At 39.0% G+C, this 17,464-nt stretch overlaps 2 protein-coding genes and 1 long non-coding RNA gene across 14 annotated transcripts in view; 2 read left to right on the forward strand and 1 right to left on the reverse strand.

Moving 5' to 3' along the window:
* The window catches only part of LOC131334571 (uncharacterized), a 33,059-nt gene extending 22,361 nt beyond the window's left edge, over positions 1–10,698 (forward strand). The window contains exon 2 of the long non-coding RNA XR_009202216.1: positions 10,577–10,698. This is a non-coding gene — a long non-coding RNA (uncharacterized LOC131334571). The remainder of the gene's footprint in view (positions 1–10,576) is intronic.
* Positions 1,428–10,715, reverse strand: LOC131334561 (uncharacterized). 7 transcript variants are annotated; one of them, XM_058369641.1, is made up of 9 exons: positions 9,679–10,715; positions 8,359–8,547; positions 7,465–7,557; positions 7,123–7,305; positions 6,944–7,046; positions 6,653–6,838; positions 4,093–6,491; positions 2,974–3,479; positions 1,428–2,039 (listed from the first exon to the last, which is right to left on the reverse strand). In XM_058369641.1, exons 1-9 carry the CDS (start codon positions 9,907–9,909, stop codon positions 1,958–1,960), a joined length of 3,972 nt encoding a protein of 1,323 aa, XP_058225624.1. In that variant the 5' UTR covers positions 9,910–10,715; the 3' UTR covers positions 1,428–1,957. The 7 variants fall into 7 exon arrangements, with proteins under 7 accessions (XP_058225624.1, XP_058225627.1, XP_058225623.1 ...); XM_058369644.1 differs by having other exon boundaries at positions 1,428–2,061; XM_058369640.1 differs by having other exon boundaries at positions 2,974–3,482.
* Positions 10,716–12,595: 1,880 nt separating this feature from the next.
* Positions 12,596–16,708, forward strand: LOC131334574 (zinc finger CCCH domain-containing protein 1-like). Of its 6 annotated transcripts, none has more exons than XM_058369671.1 (4): positions 12,596–12,678; positions 14,307–14,372; positions 14,466–15,301; positions 16,428–16,708. In XM_058369671.1, exons 2-4 carry the CDS (start codon positions 14,333–14,335, stop codon positions 16,530–16,532), a joined length of 981 nt encoding a protein of 326 aa, XP_058225654.1. In that variant the 5' UTR covers positions 12,596–12,678; positions 14,307–14,332; the 3' UTR covers positions 16,533–16,708. The 6 variants fall into 6 exon arrangements, with proteins under 6 accessions (XP_058225654.1, XP_058225653.1, XP_058225655.1 ...); XM_058369670.1 differs by having other exon boundaries at positions 12,615–12,678; positions 14,298–14,372; XM_058369672.1 differs by having other exon boundaries at positions 12,662–12,883; positions 14,298–14,372.
* Positions 16,709–17,464: the final 756 nt, after the last annotated feature.

Below are 17,464 nucleotides of genomic sequence, written 5' to 3' on the forward strand. Positions count from 1 at the left end.
ATGGAAACGAAAAACACTTCTTCCAATAACAGACACTAATGGTGGGTTTTCCCTAAAAAGTTTGCCTATAGCTTAAGGATTTTAGACAAGTTGTTTCCGTTAAATAGACTTTTAGTATATGTATGTCAAGAGATTGGCCTGTCTTGAAATTTGTGTTTTTGTTGTCTAAAAAAAAGGGGCTAAATACTACAAAAGCATGAATTTTGAGGCATATCATTCTCTTCACTCACGTCATTTAAAAGTCCAAATAGCCGAAACAACTTGTCTAAAGCCCATAAGCTATAGACAAACTTCTTTAAGGGCAACTCACCCTTGGTCTTTTTAGACAATAGGGAAAACCCAGCCTAGCTAGATGAGGGACCCAGTTTGGCATCTTTTTTATTGCAAGCACATGATCTTCATTCTTCAAGGTGAAATTGGAGACTCGAGAGTCTAAACAAGAGAATGCATTTGTTGAGGTGCTCAATGCAAGGTGGTGAATGAGAGAATTTGTTCTGGTCTTTTCTTTTTTTTTTTTTGATCCGCAATTTGTTCTAGTTGAGATTCTCAATTCTGAATGAACTCCCTATAGCTCTTTGCTAGGTTTACGCATCTCTGAATTGCTCATCTAATGCCGTGGTGCTGTCTGTTTCTGGATGTAGTTTCTTAAAATACTATATGTATCTTTAACATCTCGATAACTTTCTCTATAAAACCCTACATATGATGGTGTTCTCTTTTTTCTCCTGAAAAAAAAAATGGTGAGGAATTAAGATCCACTCATCAAATAGAAACGTACTGGATCCGATTACATAAGGAAATGTCACATGATAGAAACTCATTTTGGGAGAGGATCCAGATTACCTAAGGAATGGTCACATGATAGAATCTCATTTTGGGAGAGGACCCAACTTCAACCGAGGCATCAAGACTCCCAAGATTCAACCATTCATGTGACTACAGCTTTCTGACCTTACTCCTTACCATCCATACTTGGAAGATATAGCATTCACCTTCAAAACTCTAGGATTACACACACACACACACAGCGGGGGCTTGGGGGATGGGGTTGTGTGTGTGTCTCGTTGAAACATGTCTGTAACGTGCAAGTCCCAACCCATTGAGAGCTTCAGTTCTTGTCCGCAGCAATATTCATATTAATAATAAAATGCGATTGTTTATGACATTTCCCAATTTTCCCATGGAAGCTTTAAATCTCAGAGTTCCGAGTACAGGAGAAAGCATTACCGCCTAAGCTCACAGCTTCTAGTAAAAAAAAAAAAAAAAGGGAATAACCAAGAGGCTTTTTAATTGGTCTTAAACATTAATAACATTTGCAAAGACAGGTGAGATGGCCATTTTACTCGCAGGGAGCTCTTCAGGTGTAATCACATGAAAACCGAGGATTAAAGAAAAACAATGCAAAAATTTGTTGCTAATCACTGTGCACGATACAATTATTATGTCCATAAAAATATGAGACCCATTCATGCTTTGATGAAATATGGAGTTCTTTGACATCTAATTTCATCTTAACCAAGCTGCTGTTGTTACACTGTTAACGTCCTGAACAAGAGCTAAAGGCGGCAAGTGCACAGGGAATTTATCAATCAAAACCCTACGACAGTGTGAAGATATGCCTGACTATAATAGCGTTATAACAACGTAAAACCCTATTTTCTTAACCACATGAGAGTTCTCAAGGGGTAATACAATCGTCAAGGCCTATAAGGAAACCCGAAAAAGGAGAAAAATCTGAACAGGTCCAGCTTCCCCCTTCCCACCACGCTTCCATGTCGTCAGAAAAGGCAGTGGGTTAGATATGACTTGGTAGTTTACATACACGTGCTAAACTAGCATTGAGGGTGACCGTATTAGTAAGCAAGATTTAAGCAATCATCTTATCAAGATACCAGGTGTTTCCTTTGTGAATGACGTGACAACAAGGCTTGGTAGTTAGAAGCTTTCTCATTATGATTTAATCATTTTCTACCTGGTTCGGAAATGCAAGGGGTGGGAAATCCTCTTCTTTCAACTCATAGTTCCTCTGGGCCACCGATCTGGCAAAATAATCAAAGCCTCCTGTTAAGATAATACATTGACAGCATCACAATGTGATTCCAGTGCTTTATTGGAAGCAAAGGAATGAAAGAGAAAGCAATTGGTAAGCAAGATAAATACAGCCACAGCATTAAACATTCAGTCCAGTTTCATTCTAATCAGCTAAAATAGCTCTCTAGAAGTGTCATCTACTATTTGTCAGCCAATTAAACCTGAGAACTTTCTAAACCAGGGGTAACCAAGAGCATCAAAACACACCACAACCTGGGCTCGAAAAGACCAATCCCACTAGTTTCTTATCCTGTGTTCCCGTGAAGGTGAGAAGGGCTTCACATGCTTATTTGTAAACATCACCAAGGCAAGCATACTGCTAATATTATACTGAAGTTCCATTGAGGAAAAGTCGAAGCAATTAAATATACAACAAGAGAGTCAATTTCGATGGTCCACCATGTACATACAAGGGCAACAAGACACAAGTGGACTTGAAGTCTATGAAGATAGTAACCTATTAAGAAGTGAGCAAAATAGGATATAGGTTGAGGCTGAAAGAAGGCCGCATTGGCTTAACTAAGGACATGGCATTTAATGGAGTCAATTGAAGAAGCAAACCTTTTGACTTAATTCCAACTAATGATGATCAAGAGTAACCCTTTCCTAGAAGCATTATGTACTACAACATCCATCCTTGAAAAAGTCCAGTTTCCATAGATTGTTCATTCAGTTTATTAGCCTATTACCCGTACCTGAGGCTAGAAAAAAGGATTTCGGGATCCATTTAGATTAATAAACTCCCTGCTTCGGAACAACAACATACAGATTTTGGAAATATTTAGTGTTATCTAGTGACAGTGTGAAAATAAGTCCATATTTACTATACGGCACAAATAGTCGTCAAACTAACTTCGTATGTGCTTTAAAAGGAGGAATTACCTTTGGAGATGGGGTGAAGATGGCTGATCTGGGGATGACCGCAGAACAGAGGCCCTGTGAAACCGTTGTTCTTTGGCTTGACTTCCCTCGCTTAGCTGTCGTTCGTTCGTACAGGTGAAACCCACTGGCCCAAGAGACCCAAACTCAAGCTGTTCAGCATGTGAACTATAACTTGTGTTATGGTCAAACGGATATAGCATGACAACAGATGGAAGAGTTTGTCCATTTGATGAAATTCCACTAGGGTTCCTGACTGGTAACTGATACATGCTATATGCCATGTTGGGAGGAGCATGACTGGAATCAGAGTGCGATGGACCGTTTTGGGAATGTGATTGCAACCGCGAGCTTGACTTCTCGGTTTGGCTGCGACTGTGATGGCGCCCAGCAGCTCTTGATTTTGAGGAGTTATTCCATTTCCCCTCTCTATCACCATGGTTGTCACTTCTATCATTGTGGTAACTTCCCCTTCTAGCACCTGAAGAATTTCGGTCCCTAACAGAAACCTTCTGAAAAAAAGTAAGTTCAAAATAAGCGATTCACTGAGAAGCTAGCTGTATAAATGTTGCTATAACTGAATTCAAACTAATAATAACAAGCATGCCCAACCCACCAAAACAGGAACAAGTGTTTGTTCTTGCTCTTACCAAACCATGGCCACGGCGCCATAACATGTTGATGGAAAGGTGTCTCTAGGACTGCAAAAACTTGCTGGCAAACAGCTATCCCTACTGTACTCTAGTCATTTTCTAAATTAAAGTTTAACCAAACAAATTAACGATTACAGCAACCACTATGTTCACAGCATTGGTCAAAATTGGACATGATAACCTTGCTACAATTAATGAAAATCAATCCACAGCCCCATTAATCAAGCAATGCAAGTGAAGAACACAATAAATAGACGCATCAGAGAGTTGGTACTTTCTGTAAGCCTAGTCCATTCAGTAGGCCACGGTAGCATGTGAGAAAAACAAGCGTCAAACATATAGAACACATTTTGTCCAGCAATATGGTACTTGGCCTTTTTATCAGTATAAAGAGCAGTAAACAGACTTATAGCCGAAAAATAGCAGAATTAAACACAATGGCCATAGACAACATGAAGAACTATCTTACAGGATTCGGCAGATAGGTTCCAGTCCCACTACGATATCTTGGGACCTCATCAGCATGCTGTTGATAGACATTGGGAGGTCTGTTGGGAACATGTTGGAGTGGAGCAACGGGAAAAAGGCGATGGCCATAACCCATTATCTGAGTAAGTGCGTTGGTATTGGCTGAAACCGGTCTTCCCGGACCATCCCATGGTACACGGCCTTGCAGGTACATAGGTGGCACAACAACGGGTGAATGATAATTCAAAGGCCCCTGGTAACATGGGTTTTGGCAAAGCCGCCCAAACTGCAAATTTTGCCAGTGGCTAGTAAAGTCACTGTTAAGAATATCGGATTTATGTTCATTACCAGTCCCAACAAAAGCAGCCCTCATTGAAGAACTAGTAGTACTTAATTGCTCAGAATGATCAATCTCCTCAGATGAAATCAAATTATCTTCACCACTAAAATGGCTCGTCGATGAATCCGAAGTTCTCATTTCAGGTGGAACATTATAGAAAGGAAGCATTGTAATAAATGGAACAGGTGGCCCTGTAGGATAAAATGCAAAAGGAACCCCCCCAGAATTATCCAACGAGCTTTCACGAGAACCAGGACCTAAGAGCACCGGAGCAATGGGTATCATGGAGTCTGACCCACTTGTCTGAGCTAAATCATAGCCAGATACGTGCTGCCTCAGGCCGTGTAAGTTTCCAAAAGGCTGAGGTCCTGAGTTTCTTTCTTCCATCTCACCACTCATGGTTGATAGGGAATTCCAGTCACTCTCATCCTCCTCGACTTGATTAGTATTTTCGGACGCGTTTCTATATTTTCCACACGTAGAAGAAATCTCGGCAACAACTGTTTTCTTTCCCCTCTTTTCCCTTGTAGACTTTGAGACCTTTGCTGATGATCCATCCCAAGAACTCTCTGAAGAAGTTTTACTTCTTAGAGAACTACTGTGGGCTGCGGATGAGAACCTTCGACTTGTAGTTCTGTCATCAAAGTAAACGCCCTTTCCTCTGTTATCTTGATATGGGAAACCATATTCGTGATCTTCCTGCATTGATCCTCGGTTTTCTTTGGTGGACCTCTGCTTAACTCTCATTGAGCTACCTGAACCACTTAACCGAGATGATGGAACAAAATTAACACTTGACTCTGGCTTCTCATCGGACTGAAGAATGTCATGATGTCCACTATCAGACTCAAAGCCTTCCGTGGAACCCACATCCTTCCAGAAATCATGATGGACCTCTCCTGTTTTCATCTTCATGGAACCGAAATTTCCATTTCCTGGTTCAATAGCATCGGGAAAATTTTGGGTCAATCCAGGAAAGTAACGGGTCAGTGGCGGAGACACGAAACCTTGAGGAAACTGCATGTTTGAAAAAGAAGGATCAATCGAGGATACATTTTGGGGAACCATTCCAGCCAAAGTCCTCTGAGCATATTCCATTGAAGCTAGAATGGATGGTGACATTTGAATAGGTCGGTGAGGCGATGCTAAATTCAGTGGCACATGAACCTGTCCATTAAGACTTGAAGATGCCATGAAGTTGACAAGATCTTGCTCTTCCTGATGCATCCCATGGGTCCCACTTACAGAAGTAAATTCATCACCACCCAATTCACGCCGATGCCTATAGAAACCACTGGTCGAGTCAACAGCAGACTCGAGGCTTTGATTGAATGGAATTTCTCGGATAGGTGCAGGATCATCAGTGGAAGATTGAGAACTATGGTTTATTAAAAGTTCAGATCTTTGATTATTCCACCTGCTACTATCCTGTCTTGTGGAGGTAGGCTGAGTTTTCCCACTTTCTGGTGTTCTGTCATGCCTTCCTCGAGAAGAGACATCACTATATGTGTCCGAAAGCTCAGGACTAGAACGTGTCCTCGCGAAAAGAAACCTACCCTGAATATCATTTACCAAATGATGAGATCTAAAATTTCTCTGATGCACGCCCAAATTAGAACCAACTCCTTGTGCAACTGGATCTGATACCCTAGAGCTGTTCAGATTGCCATAAGTCTTTTGGTTTTCAGTAGGAAGAACTGCAAAAATGTTGGGACTTCTAGATGTGTTTTCTGTGGAAAGATTGCTATGTTGGGAGGAAATATTATGTAAACGGGATTCAACAACTTCAACATCACAACCAGAAGAATTGTCATTCAACGTTTTGGCACTTGGAATGTTTTTCAGATTCTCGGGCCTGTGTAGTTGATGTGGAGTTGATAATGTCAAGTACCACAAGTCAGTTCTTGGCGCATCAGGGCGATTACCACTGCCATGTCTATCCCATGTGTTCATAAAGAACTGATTTACTTCATAAACTAGGTTCTCTTTGGGGCAGTGAAGTAATCTTGCGAGCCTTTTCGCCCCAAATGCAAATGCACTGCGTATTCTAAAAAAATTACCTGGTATAAAACAAATTAAAATCTATATAAATTTAAAGTGGCAACCGATCCATAAATAACTAACATGCAATGTAACTACTGAGAAGGCAAAAATCATTCTCAAGGACAGGAAGCAGTCAAGATTCAAGAGTTTGAACTAGTACATAGTGTTCAACAAGTACCTTTACTAACACTACGCCCAAGGTTGTTGTTTACGCGTAATGGATCAATAACATTGAAATGTTTGGAAACAAAATGCTGGCCCTGATTTTCTTGGCCACTTGGGAAAACAGCATAGACTGAGCTACAAGCATCGAGAAATAATTTGCTAAGTAGTAACTCTCCCTTATCCTTTCTGGGATGTTCAGCTGTAAAACATTCAAATCTAAGTATCAGAAAAGGCAGATTGGGCAAAGTATTCCTACAGGGTCATTCAACAAGGAAAGAGATGGCAAGCTACCATCTGCTATTACCTGTCACATCTGGAAGTGATCTAATGGGTACAGGACCCCACAGACTTACACAAAAGTTATCCCAGTCAAAGTTACTAAAGAACTCCAGAAAACGGTAAAGGACCTGAAATAGCAAAGAAAATATTTCAGATGGAAAATCAACTAAAAAAGAGCAAAATGGAAAAAATAACTATACCAACCTCTAGTGGTCCAGTAAAGGAATTGTTGAAAACATGAAAAATGTAAAGAACCAAGGTCTCCAGGGCATAAGTTGAAATAAGTCCATGGTGAGCACCCAGTATACGGCTCTCATAGTAACACCACGCCTTAATTAATATAATGCTACGCTTGAGTAAATGATTCTGACTAATCAAATGATCAACCTGCAGACCAGAAATTTCCGTCCAGTACAGGCAACCTAACATCATCAGAGTTCATATTTTTCATACTGAATTTTTGTTGAAGGTTTTTCTACATACGAGTAGTTTGAAGGTTATTTCTTATACAAAAGAAAATTGAAGGTGGTGAAACAAATAACTGACCAGCATTAGGAAACAAAGAGTGCATAGCCCACCAAGCTGATTAAAGGATATGTCTACAACAATATTTTCCACAAGACATTTTATTATCTTTACCTGCAATTAGATGAGAACAAAAGAGCAACGATAAGGAAGAGGGATACATGTTTACATGTCACTTGACTCGTTTGCAATGCAAGGAGATTCATATTCATTTAAGAGAAACTAGGATAAGCTTTAAATAAACTGTCTTTGGATGCAGTGATAAGGAATGACTTGGACTTACTAAATCTAAGTGAACAGGTAGCCCTGGACAGAGCTCGATGGAAAACAGGATTCATGTAGCCAACTACAATTGATTGGGACACAAGACTCGTTTTGGTTTGGTTTGGATAAGCTTTAAATGTAAATCACGTGACGGTAGAGGTTCTTCTCAAGATAAAAACATAGCAGCCCACTATCTAAAACTTTAGACACCACAATCTTGTCTACCAACATAAGTTGACTTACCATCCACAAAACTTCCTTAGGTCTAATAAGTCACAACTGTGACACTAGTCCCACCATTGTGCAAAAAGAGATGCTACAATATCCAGCAAAGAGTTGACACCATACCAACAAGGTGGAACAAACATTTACAAAATCCATGTGACAGAAGGATAGAGTTTCAAAAGTCAAGGAAATTTCTGCTGATTTTTTGGTTCGCTCTGTTGAAAAATATTGTCAAGTAGGACGTCATAAATCAAATTCCCATTGAAACAAGTACCACTAACTATGAACCAAGCTGATCAACATAAGTGTCATATAGAACAAGCATATCAACAATCGCAACTCAGCAAAAAAAATGTTGCTAAGGAGACAGGAAACAAAAAGAGAAGTATAAAACAATAGAAGGTGAGGGTTCAAAAAAGGATGTACTTCTGCTTGAATATACTGAACTTCCTTTACACGAAATTCAGCATTCTCATTCTCTTCCTCACCCTTCAGCATATCATGAACATGATTAGCCCATGTGTCCTTTAAGTCCCCATTGTTACTGAAGGCCGATAAGTCAATGTCTCCATCGGGTAAATAAGTCTTGAGGGGTACAGACCCAAAAGTGAACACCTGTAGAGAATTCGAAGTAACCAAACCAAACTAAGCTTTGTGTAACAATCAATTGGGGTCTAATTAAGAACAGGAAATTCAAAATTAGAATTACTGCATATTTTGTGAAAACTACATATCACATAAATAAAGCATACGAAAAGTAAACTGGGTTATTGCACAACAACTTTTCCCCTCTCAGTCTTGAATTAGGAATAAATGCCTTCGTTGTTCTTGCTATGTTTGCTCTAAAATGGAACTCTTCCAACCCATACTCCATTTCTTCATTTTGGAGGAAAAACATTCTCCAACCCATCCTCTAAAACTCTCCTCCATTTGGGAGGATGAACTTTGATCCTCTAAATATAGAGGATGAAGGAAAAAATAGAGGATCTCCTCCAAATATGTGTTGGAGTTGAGAAATAGAGTGTTGGGTTGGAGTTGAGATAAATAGTACAATCCTCTAAATCTACTTTTCAAATAAAATAGATTAATTTGATCCTCTCAAATAGAGATTTGGAGGGTGTTGGATTGGAGATGCTAGCTACCCAAACAAAAAAACTTTGACAATTCTCCAACTACACTACTGTGCACGAAAAGCTCAAATCGAGGAAGCACAATCTCAAGCATTATACTTGGCTACAATCTGGTCTTACCATTTCAATAAATCTATGGTCATCTCTCGACGATGCCATTTGCCGATTAAGGACACTTAATTAAGGACCCTTAATTGCGTATTTGTTCTGAAGGCTTATTGTTAGTTGTTACTCAAATCCTTCCACGTGTATCATACCCCAACTGACACCCTTTCCACTTCTCCTTTGTCCTTTTAGCAACTCCTACCGACCCACCCACAGCAAAGAACAAGGATCTTGCTAACCGCGGACTACATGTTATGGTTAAGGTAGAGATAATGCCCAAAACTTTTAGAATCTTCACATACATGTCACATACTTCGAGACGCCACGTTTGTCTATACACTTTCCCCCCACTATTTTATACACTTCATTACATGTACAAAGGATAACCGGCACACATTGACAAGTTATTAGCAGTTCCCAAAGAACAAAGACACCTAGGAAAATAGAACCCAAAAATCTGCATCAAGAATCGACACAACACAAAGGAAAGATTTCAAAGTAAAAGAACTACCTGGCATGGGAAGCACTTCATAATGAGCCGTTGCACGTAATCGGCAACAGCGGTCCGGCGTCCTTCCGATGGTGGGTTGGGCTGAATGCAGGCAATGAGCTCTGCAGTTCTCTCCTCGGCCTTTGACCATCTCTCCGAGTCGAGAACTCGAATCACCGGACCTGCATTGGCCAATAGGCCATTTGGCCGTAGTAGCCCACTTGGCTCTGCCCAGCCCTCATCCTCGCCCATGGACGTGGCTATCGGCTCCCTGTACTATGCTGGTTCCTATTTTGCACCCAAAGCAACAAAAAAACCGCCAAAGGCACAAAACTTGATGTTTTTTAATCTTCTTCTTCTTCTTTTTTATAGCAAACAGGGATGAAAATCCCCCAACGAACAAAACTTTATATATGTTTATAGTAAACACAGATAACAGGCTTCACTTTGACCAATATTCAACTTTAAATACTGAAAAAACTTGCAAAAAGAAATACTCTCAGAATGTACCCTTATCCATTTTAGTCGAAAATGGGAGGAAATGAATTGGAAAAAGAATGCTATTTTGGAGGGAATAATACGAAGAGATAAAAAGCAATAAACGAAATGGAAATGAAGTACGGAGTACAAGTTAGGGATCACCACATCGGGATAGATTGAAAACAAACCCTAAGTGGAACTGATTGCAGTTATTATTATGGGGACGCAACGAATTTGGTGCGAAATTAGGAATAGTTAAATGTCCACGAATCAGGAATTTAACAAAAAAGTAAAAAATAAATGTATCGGATTGAAGCACTGGATGTTATTGATGCTATTGGGGATCGTTGAATCGTTGATAGAGATTTTAAAAATCGGGTATTTGCGGGCGTGGTGGTGCGAATCAGATATCAGGAGAGAGAGAGAGAGAGAGAGAGAGAGAGAGAGAGAGAGAGAGAGAGAGAAGAGGAGTTGACGTTGGGGATTTGCTTGCTTGCGGTTTCTGCAAATGGAAAGAGGTAGGGGTTTACGGCAATCTTTTATTGGAAGAGTAGGGCAAACAATCATAGATAATGAAATCTGAATACTAGTAGATCAAATTAGTTAATGCATGGTGAATAATTAAATCTGAAATGAATAGTTGCAGTTGGAAAATGAAGCAAATTGATAAGGAGACGACTATTCGCAGTCCCGTATTTTCTCCCTTAGTCCGTTAAAAATTTTTAATTATACTCGACAGTTAGTTACCGAAATTGAGATACATTTTCAGTATACAATTACTGAAATATAATATTTTTTTAACAGCTATTTAACGAAAATGTATGTTCGACAGTTGTTTACTGAAGGTTGAACATATTTTCGACATGTAGTTACCGAAATATAATCTTGTTTTCAATAACTATTTACCGAAATGTTATGTATGATTTTCAACAACTATTTATTGAAATGTAACGAGTTAAGAGAGAAAATACGGGATTGCGAATAGTCAGTCCATTGATCAATGAATGTAAAAAAACAAATTATACCAATGCTCCTCACTTCTTGGAAAAAATACTAAACACCCTCTATGATCTTCGTAATTACTTGTACTAATTTGAGTTACCAACTATATAAGAGTAGGGGAGTGATTTTGCCGCTCCCTTTTTGTTAATGTCACTTCCCTGCGTGTCTTGATTAAATGAATTTATTTTGTGAGAGAATGATAGTGATATTAACAAAAAGGAGAATGGCAAAATCAATTCCCTACAAGTATCGAAGAATGTCTAATTTGCACATAATTCTATAACTAGCACTAGACACCGGCATCGTAGCACCTAAACCTTGACCAAATTTTATTGAGCTTGAGTTTGAGTTTGTTAAAAACTTAACAAAGGAAATTAAAAAATCTAAAAATTGACTTGTTTCGTCTCGTGTGCAGCCTATTAATATCATGTTATTTAATTTCATTTTGTATTTTTTTTATATGTGTTGACCTATTCTTAAATTTCACTCAAACTTGTTTTGCTATGTCAATCCTCACAAACCACCATATACTTTTCTTTGAGCCCTTGTATGTGCAAAATCGGATAAAAGTTGCAAAAAAACTCATAATTGCCTTGTGCTTCTATCATTGTTGACCTTTATTGTTTGAGTCTCGCAATTGCTAATTGTCCTACAAATAGGCACAACACCTAATTATGACAAATTCGACTCTATAATTAATTTACTAACCATTATTTAATTATTGCAACTCAAATTGTGAGCACGTTTAATCAAGTCTAACCGTGTTAAAAAAAAATCAAGTCTAACAATTTTATCATAAACGCTTTATTGTTTTTGTCAAGTTTTGTGTTTGAAAATAAGAGAGAAGGCAGATACTTGTAATGATGTACGGGTGAAAAGGTTGACTACGTTTAGTTACATATATTTAACTACACAAAAATACTATGATGTGGGGCATAGTAAATATTAATTAATCTTGATGTGGTGTTAGTTGAAAGTTTCAACCCACACTACTCCTTAAAACTCAGGTGTTAAACCTTATAACCAACACAGATGGGGCATGTCCAGACGATGTGAAACACATTCCAACACACCTTTCTGGATCATAACATATGGCAACTGGACAATGGTCCACCAAACAAAGGCCCAACCAAGCTTTGATACCAAGTTGAAAAGTCCAGTCCAAACTACTCATTAAAATTCAAGTATTAAGAAGAGGGAAACTGAAGCTTTATAAAACCAGCACATATGAAGCATGTCGAGGCGAGTGGGACACATTCCAACAGTATTGTCACTAAAAATTACTTTTACAACAAATTCAGATGCATACATATGGTGTGTCCCGTTGGAGAGGTTGAGTATTATAATAAACACAAGGTTAAAATTGTTGTTAAATTAGAGTTCATGACTTTGAATTGAAAAAGGTAGAACTACCGGGAGTAGTTTGTAACAAGGATCAAATTCTAGGGTTTTCCTTGTAATCGCCGCCACACACATACGCACAGTCGCACACATATACGCCATTTCTACCGCGATCAGAACCGGCCCAAATTCGAGCAGGTACCTCTCTCTCTCTCTCTCTCGCTCGCTCGCTCGCGTCGTCTATATATGTGATTGATTATTTTGCCCTTAATTTAGATACTTAAACCTGATATGTTTGGGGCTTAGTAAATAATCAGTCCTTTGAAAGAGTTGATTGGGATGTCCAATGCACACACCAAGAGTGAATCAATTTGACGCAGATGCAGTAGTCCCATTCTTTTAGGTGGGCCTTCTTCTTAGCATTCTTTTGAGGGTCTGAAGCAGTTGCTTTCTAGGCTTCTATCAAGGGCCGGCCCTGCTTGTTCTTCTGTCTTGCATATGCTACATGAATTTGTTTTTATCCATTAAACCTTTTCAAGGGTATCTTGTTTTGTGATATTTGACAAACTTAGGTCTTTTCGAATTACTGCCTCTGAGGTCACTTTTAGTTTACATTCATCTTAATGCCACCATATGATATCGATGCCATTTGCAATAGACCTTTTAAACCAGTTCAACCTATTCTCTCTCCTCTTATCTACCTATGATAGCCGTCTATTTATTTAATTTGATAACTCACAGTCGTCTAATCTGTAATTGTTGCATATCTGTGTAAACTATATGCGTAGGACTGTATGAGTGTAGATAGTGATACGTATGAGTAGAGATGTTGGTCAATGTTTTGATTCCATATCGGAATGTTTCTGTTTCGAAAATTGGATTAAATTGATCTGCTGGCCCTATGTATAGTATGAAACATCACCCAATGCCGAATATCAGGTTGAAGTAATCTTGTTCTTGTTTCAGCACGAGGACAATGCTAGGGGACCTTAAGATCTTGTATACATTGTTGATGAGCAATGCAAAAGATTCCCGTTCCATGCAAAAAGAAAATGATGCATAACCTTATATGGAAACTTTTGTTAGTTTTGTATAATTATGAGAGGTACAATTTGTGACCCTCAACCCAGTATTTTTAGTCGATCTACTGGTGATCCCTTTTGGAAAACCGAAATATTTATGGGTGCATTTTGATTTATCAAATTTATAGCAACACAATCATAGCTTTATTTGTTCCTTTCTGCGGATATTTTGTAGTTTCCAGTGGTGAGTGGCATTTGTAAAGACAATTGGGATATCTTAGAATAATTCAACAAGATGAAATAATGAGGATAAGTCCAATCTGAATATTCTGTTTTATTGATGGCTATTCTACATATCACATTTGTTTTCTTGTCGCCGACCTCAATGCTGGGGCTATGTGGTATAAAAAGAAGGGAAAAATGACCGTGTGTGCGGGGATGGATACTCCACTTCTCTTGGTTAGTTTTTGGAAGCAATCACACAGTTGGCTGCAAAATGGACAACTGAACGAATATTGTTTGATGATCAACATTGCTTCATTTCTTATTCAATTCAATAAGGTAGCAGATTTTCTTGTCAATAATGGTGGACACCGTTGGGTTGCGTTTGTGTTTAATTCTCAACGTTTAGCAAATAACGACTCCTCAAAGTATCAAGGTTGAGTATGCATTTTACTAGGACATCTTTTGAATGATGACTGATCCCTTGAAAGGGCTAGACTTCTGTTTATTTGTCAGTTATAATGTAATATGTGTCTGGGATAGAAGAAACATCTCATATATCTCTTTGTTCAGCATCTGTAGGTTTTGAACCTTTGGCCCAACTGTCAATGGCAGACTCGAGTGAACCCCAACAACAGTCTGAAGCAGGTCTGGTGTTATTTGTAGCGTTTCTACCGTTTGTTGTATGTCATTTTCTATATGCTCTTTTGAAGGAGTACTTACTCATTCTGTACTTTGCAGTCTGCAATTTCTTCAGAAAGCCATCAAAGAATAAGAATATCAGAAAGCGGACATTAGATGAAAATGACAATGAAGATGAAGATTCTAAAGCTGAGAATTCGCTGGTACACAATAAGAAAAAGCCTCCAAGGCCTGATAATAAGCTTCATTTCTCCACAGGAGCTTCAAAACACTCACTGTCCTCTGAGTCAAATGCGGAGTCTAGCGCTCCAATCTTTCAATTTGAGTCCTCAAAAGAAATTCAAGTTCAAGATGATAGCAGGGCAACTGCGACTCTGGAAACTGAGACTGACTTCTCAAGAGATGCTCGAGCGATTCGAGAGAAAGTACTTAAGCAAGCAGAGGCGGGTTTGAAGGGGAAAAGCAAGAATCCTGAAGGTGAAAAGCTGTATAAAGGAATTCATGGTTATACTGATTACAAAGCTGGGTTCCGTAGGGAGCAAACCGTTTCTTCGGAGAAAGCCGGTGGATCACATGGGCCTCTTCGGGCTTCTGCTCACATACGAGTTTCAGCCAGGTTTGACTACCAGCCAGACATTTGTAAGGATTATAAAGAGACTGGTTACTGTGGGTACGGAGATTCTTGTAAGTTCATGCATGATCGGGGGGATTATAAGTCGGGATGGCAGATGGAAAAGGATTGGGAGGAAGCTGAAAAGGCAAGAAAGCGAAATTTGGCCCTGGGAGGAGATGACATGGATGAGGGGGTTGCGGACCAGAGTGACGAAGATGATGAGGATTCGTTGCCATTTGCTTGTTTCATATGCAGGCAGCCTTTTGTTGATCCTGTTGTAACCAGGTGCAAGCACTACTTCTGTGAGCATTGCGCTTTGAGGGTAAGCAAGCCCTCTTACGCTCTTTTCTTTTTCTGGTCATAATTGTGTTAGTGCTCGAGTGTTCCTTGTCTTTTGGCTTCTTGTCAGGTCTTCCCATGCTGGTACTAGTTTTGTGATTATCAGATAGATGGAATATACATTTGCAAGAAGCAACCATAGGAGGTTGAAAAATAACAGAACCTAATAGTTTGGGGGTCGGGAGAGGAAAATCCCCTTTAATGGACTCAACTGTAGAGAAATAGAGATGACTTGCTAAAAGTCTACTTGGGTTAAACATGTTTGTGGTGTTACTATTCCAGATGAATATTTTTGGAGTTGGCAACATATATAAGAGAAAACTATCATAACCAAAGTTTATGAAATGTTTCCCTCAAACAATTTCATCTTTAGGAGCAGAACTGTTATGTTACAGGCAAACAAACTTTCCGCTGCCCAGACTAGTAAGTCCGGGGGAAGAAATAAAATTCGATTTTGGGAAAATTCCAATTTTGGAGATGGCAATGGAACACACAGGTATGTTCTGTGTGTGTTGGCCGGGTGAAGAGGTGGTGATGCATTTTGATGAGGTGGCTACTGGCCAGACTTCAGGGATTGAAGATAGGTTGTGGGGAGGAACGGGTTAGTAGTTTGGTTGAGATTAGTTCTTTGGTGATGACTGGAGGAATACGAATTTCCAATGTGGTGCGAAGGTTAAATTTAGAAGCCTGTTAATGCTATCCTTGTTTCCATTGGTTAGTTTAGGAAACCTTACAAAGAGAAGAATCTGAATATTAAGATCAGAGATATTATTGGTAAAGCCAGAGAGAACACATGGAAAGCATTGTCCGAAGATTGAACGTCGTGATGAGTGGCCCCAAGGAGTTGAACACTGTTTAGAAGTGATTGTATTAAGCGCTAAGTGATGTTCAACCCTCTGTGCCGTACTGTATTGTGTTTTATTGCTGTTTGTCATTAGCTGTTTTTCTTTGTGCAACTTGTGCTTGCTTATAAAAAATGATAAAGCCTTGTAGCATGCTTGGGGAATATTTGAATCCTCTAAGCCTTTCAAAGGTATTAGAGTTATTGCCATGATACATTTGCTTCTTCACCTAATAATATTTTAATTGTCTCTTCCTTTATTTCACAGCATCATGCCAAGAACAAAAAGTGCTTTGTTTGCAACAAGAAAACTGATGGCATATTCAATGCTGCGCATGAGATAAAGAAAAAGATGGCTGCCGAGGGTAAATAATGTGGCTGTCTGTAGTATTTGTATACTGCTTGGGTTTGTACTTTGTAACTTCATCTTCATGTAAGTTGAGCCTTCCTTTCCTCCACCAACTTATTGTTGACGCTGTAACTTTTCACCCAATATTCCTTGATGCATTAGTTTCAGATGAACAATGAATGCTAACGTATTTAGCAGAAGATAATGTTCTAGAAATTGAGATGTGCAGCATCTCACCCCTAACCTTTACTGAACTTACTGAGAAAGTTTCAAGCAGAGAGGAATAGGAGTTAGGTGGCTTGAGTTGTGAACTAACGAGGTTTATTGGGATTCGTTAGAATCAAACTACACATATTATGTATAAAATTTGGTTTTGTTTCTTTCCCTTTCCTCAAAATCATAATCTAATAACAGAGTCTAAGAGTAAACATGGAAGCAGTGCTGAAGATACCAGTGAGCCAAGCATGAAAAAGGAGATACAAGTGATAGAGTTATGCCAACAACAACCATGAACACAAATTACCCATCACCTAAAGTGCTAAGAAACTGAAAGCTAGAGTCTTTACCCTTGGCCTCCTATCTAGGTGATCCCAACCCAGTATGCAAAGCTCGGTACAGTTCAAAGCTGTGGCAGAAGCTAACTCAGGTATGAAAGTCACAGACAATTATAATTTGAGTTCAAAACTAATATTAGCACTTTCAAAAGGTTCCTGACTGATCTATCAATGGCAAACTGTTCATTCATTCCCTTTTAAACAGTAATAAGAAACTAGTTATGTTTATCCAAGCCTTCTCTATTCTTTCCCCTTTTATCTAATGTCCAAGAAGGTCCTAGGGAAGAAGTCAATCAAACAAGCAGCTAACAGCTAAAAGAGCAAATTAGAATGTTGAATGATGCCAAAAAAAGTTGAAGAAGATCTAATAACAGTGATTTGACTAAGCTTTACTATGAGGAA

Source organism: Rhododendron vialii, chromosome 7a, assembly GCF_030253575.1.
Source record: "Rhododendron vialii isolate Sample 1 chromosome 7a, ASM3025357v1".
Taxonomy (NCBI): domain Eukaryota; kingdom Viridiplantae; phylum Streptophyta; class Magnoliopsida; order Ericales; family Ericaceae; genus Rhododendron; species Rhododendron vialii.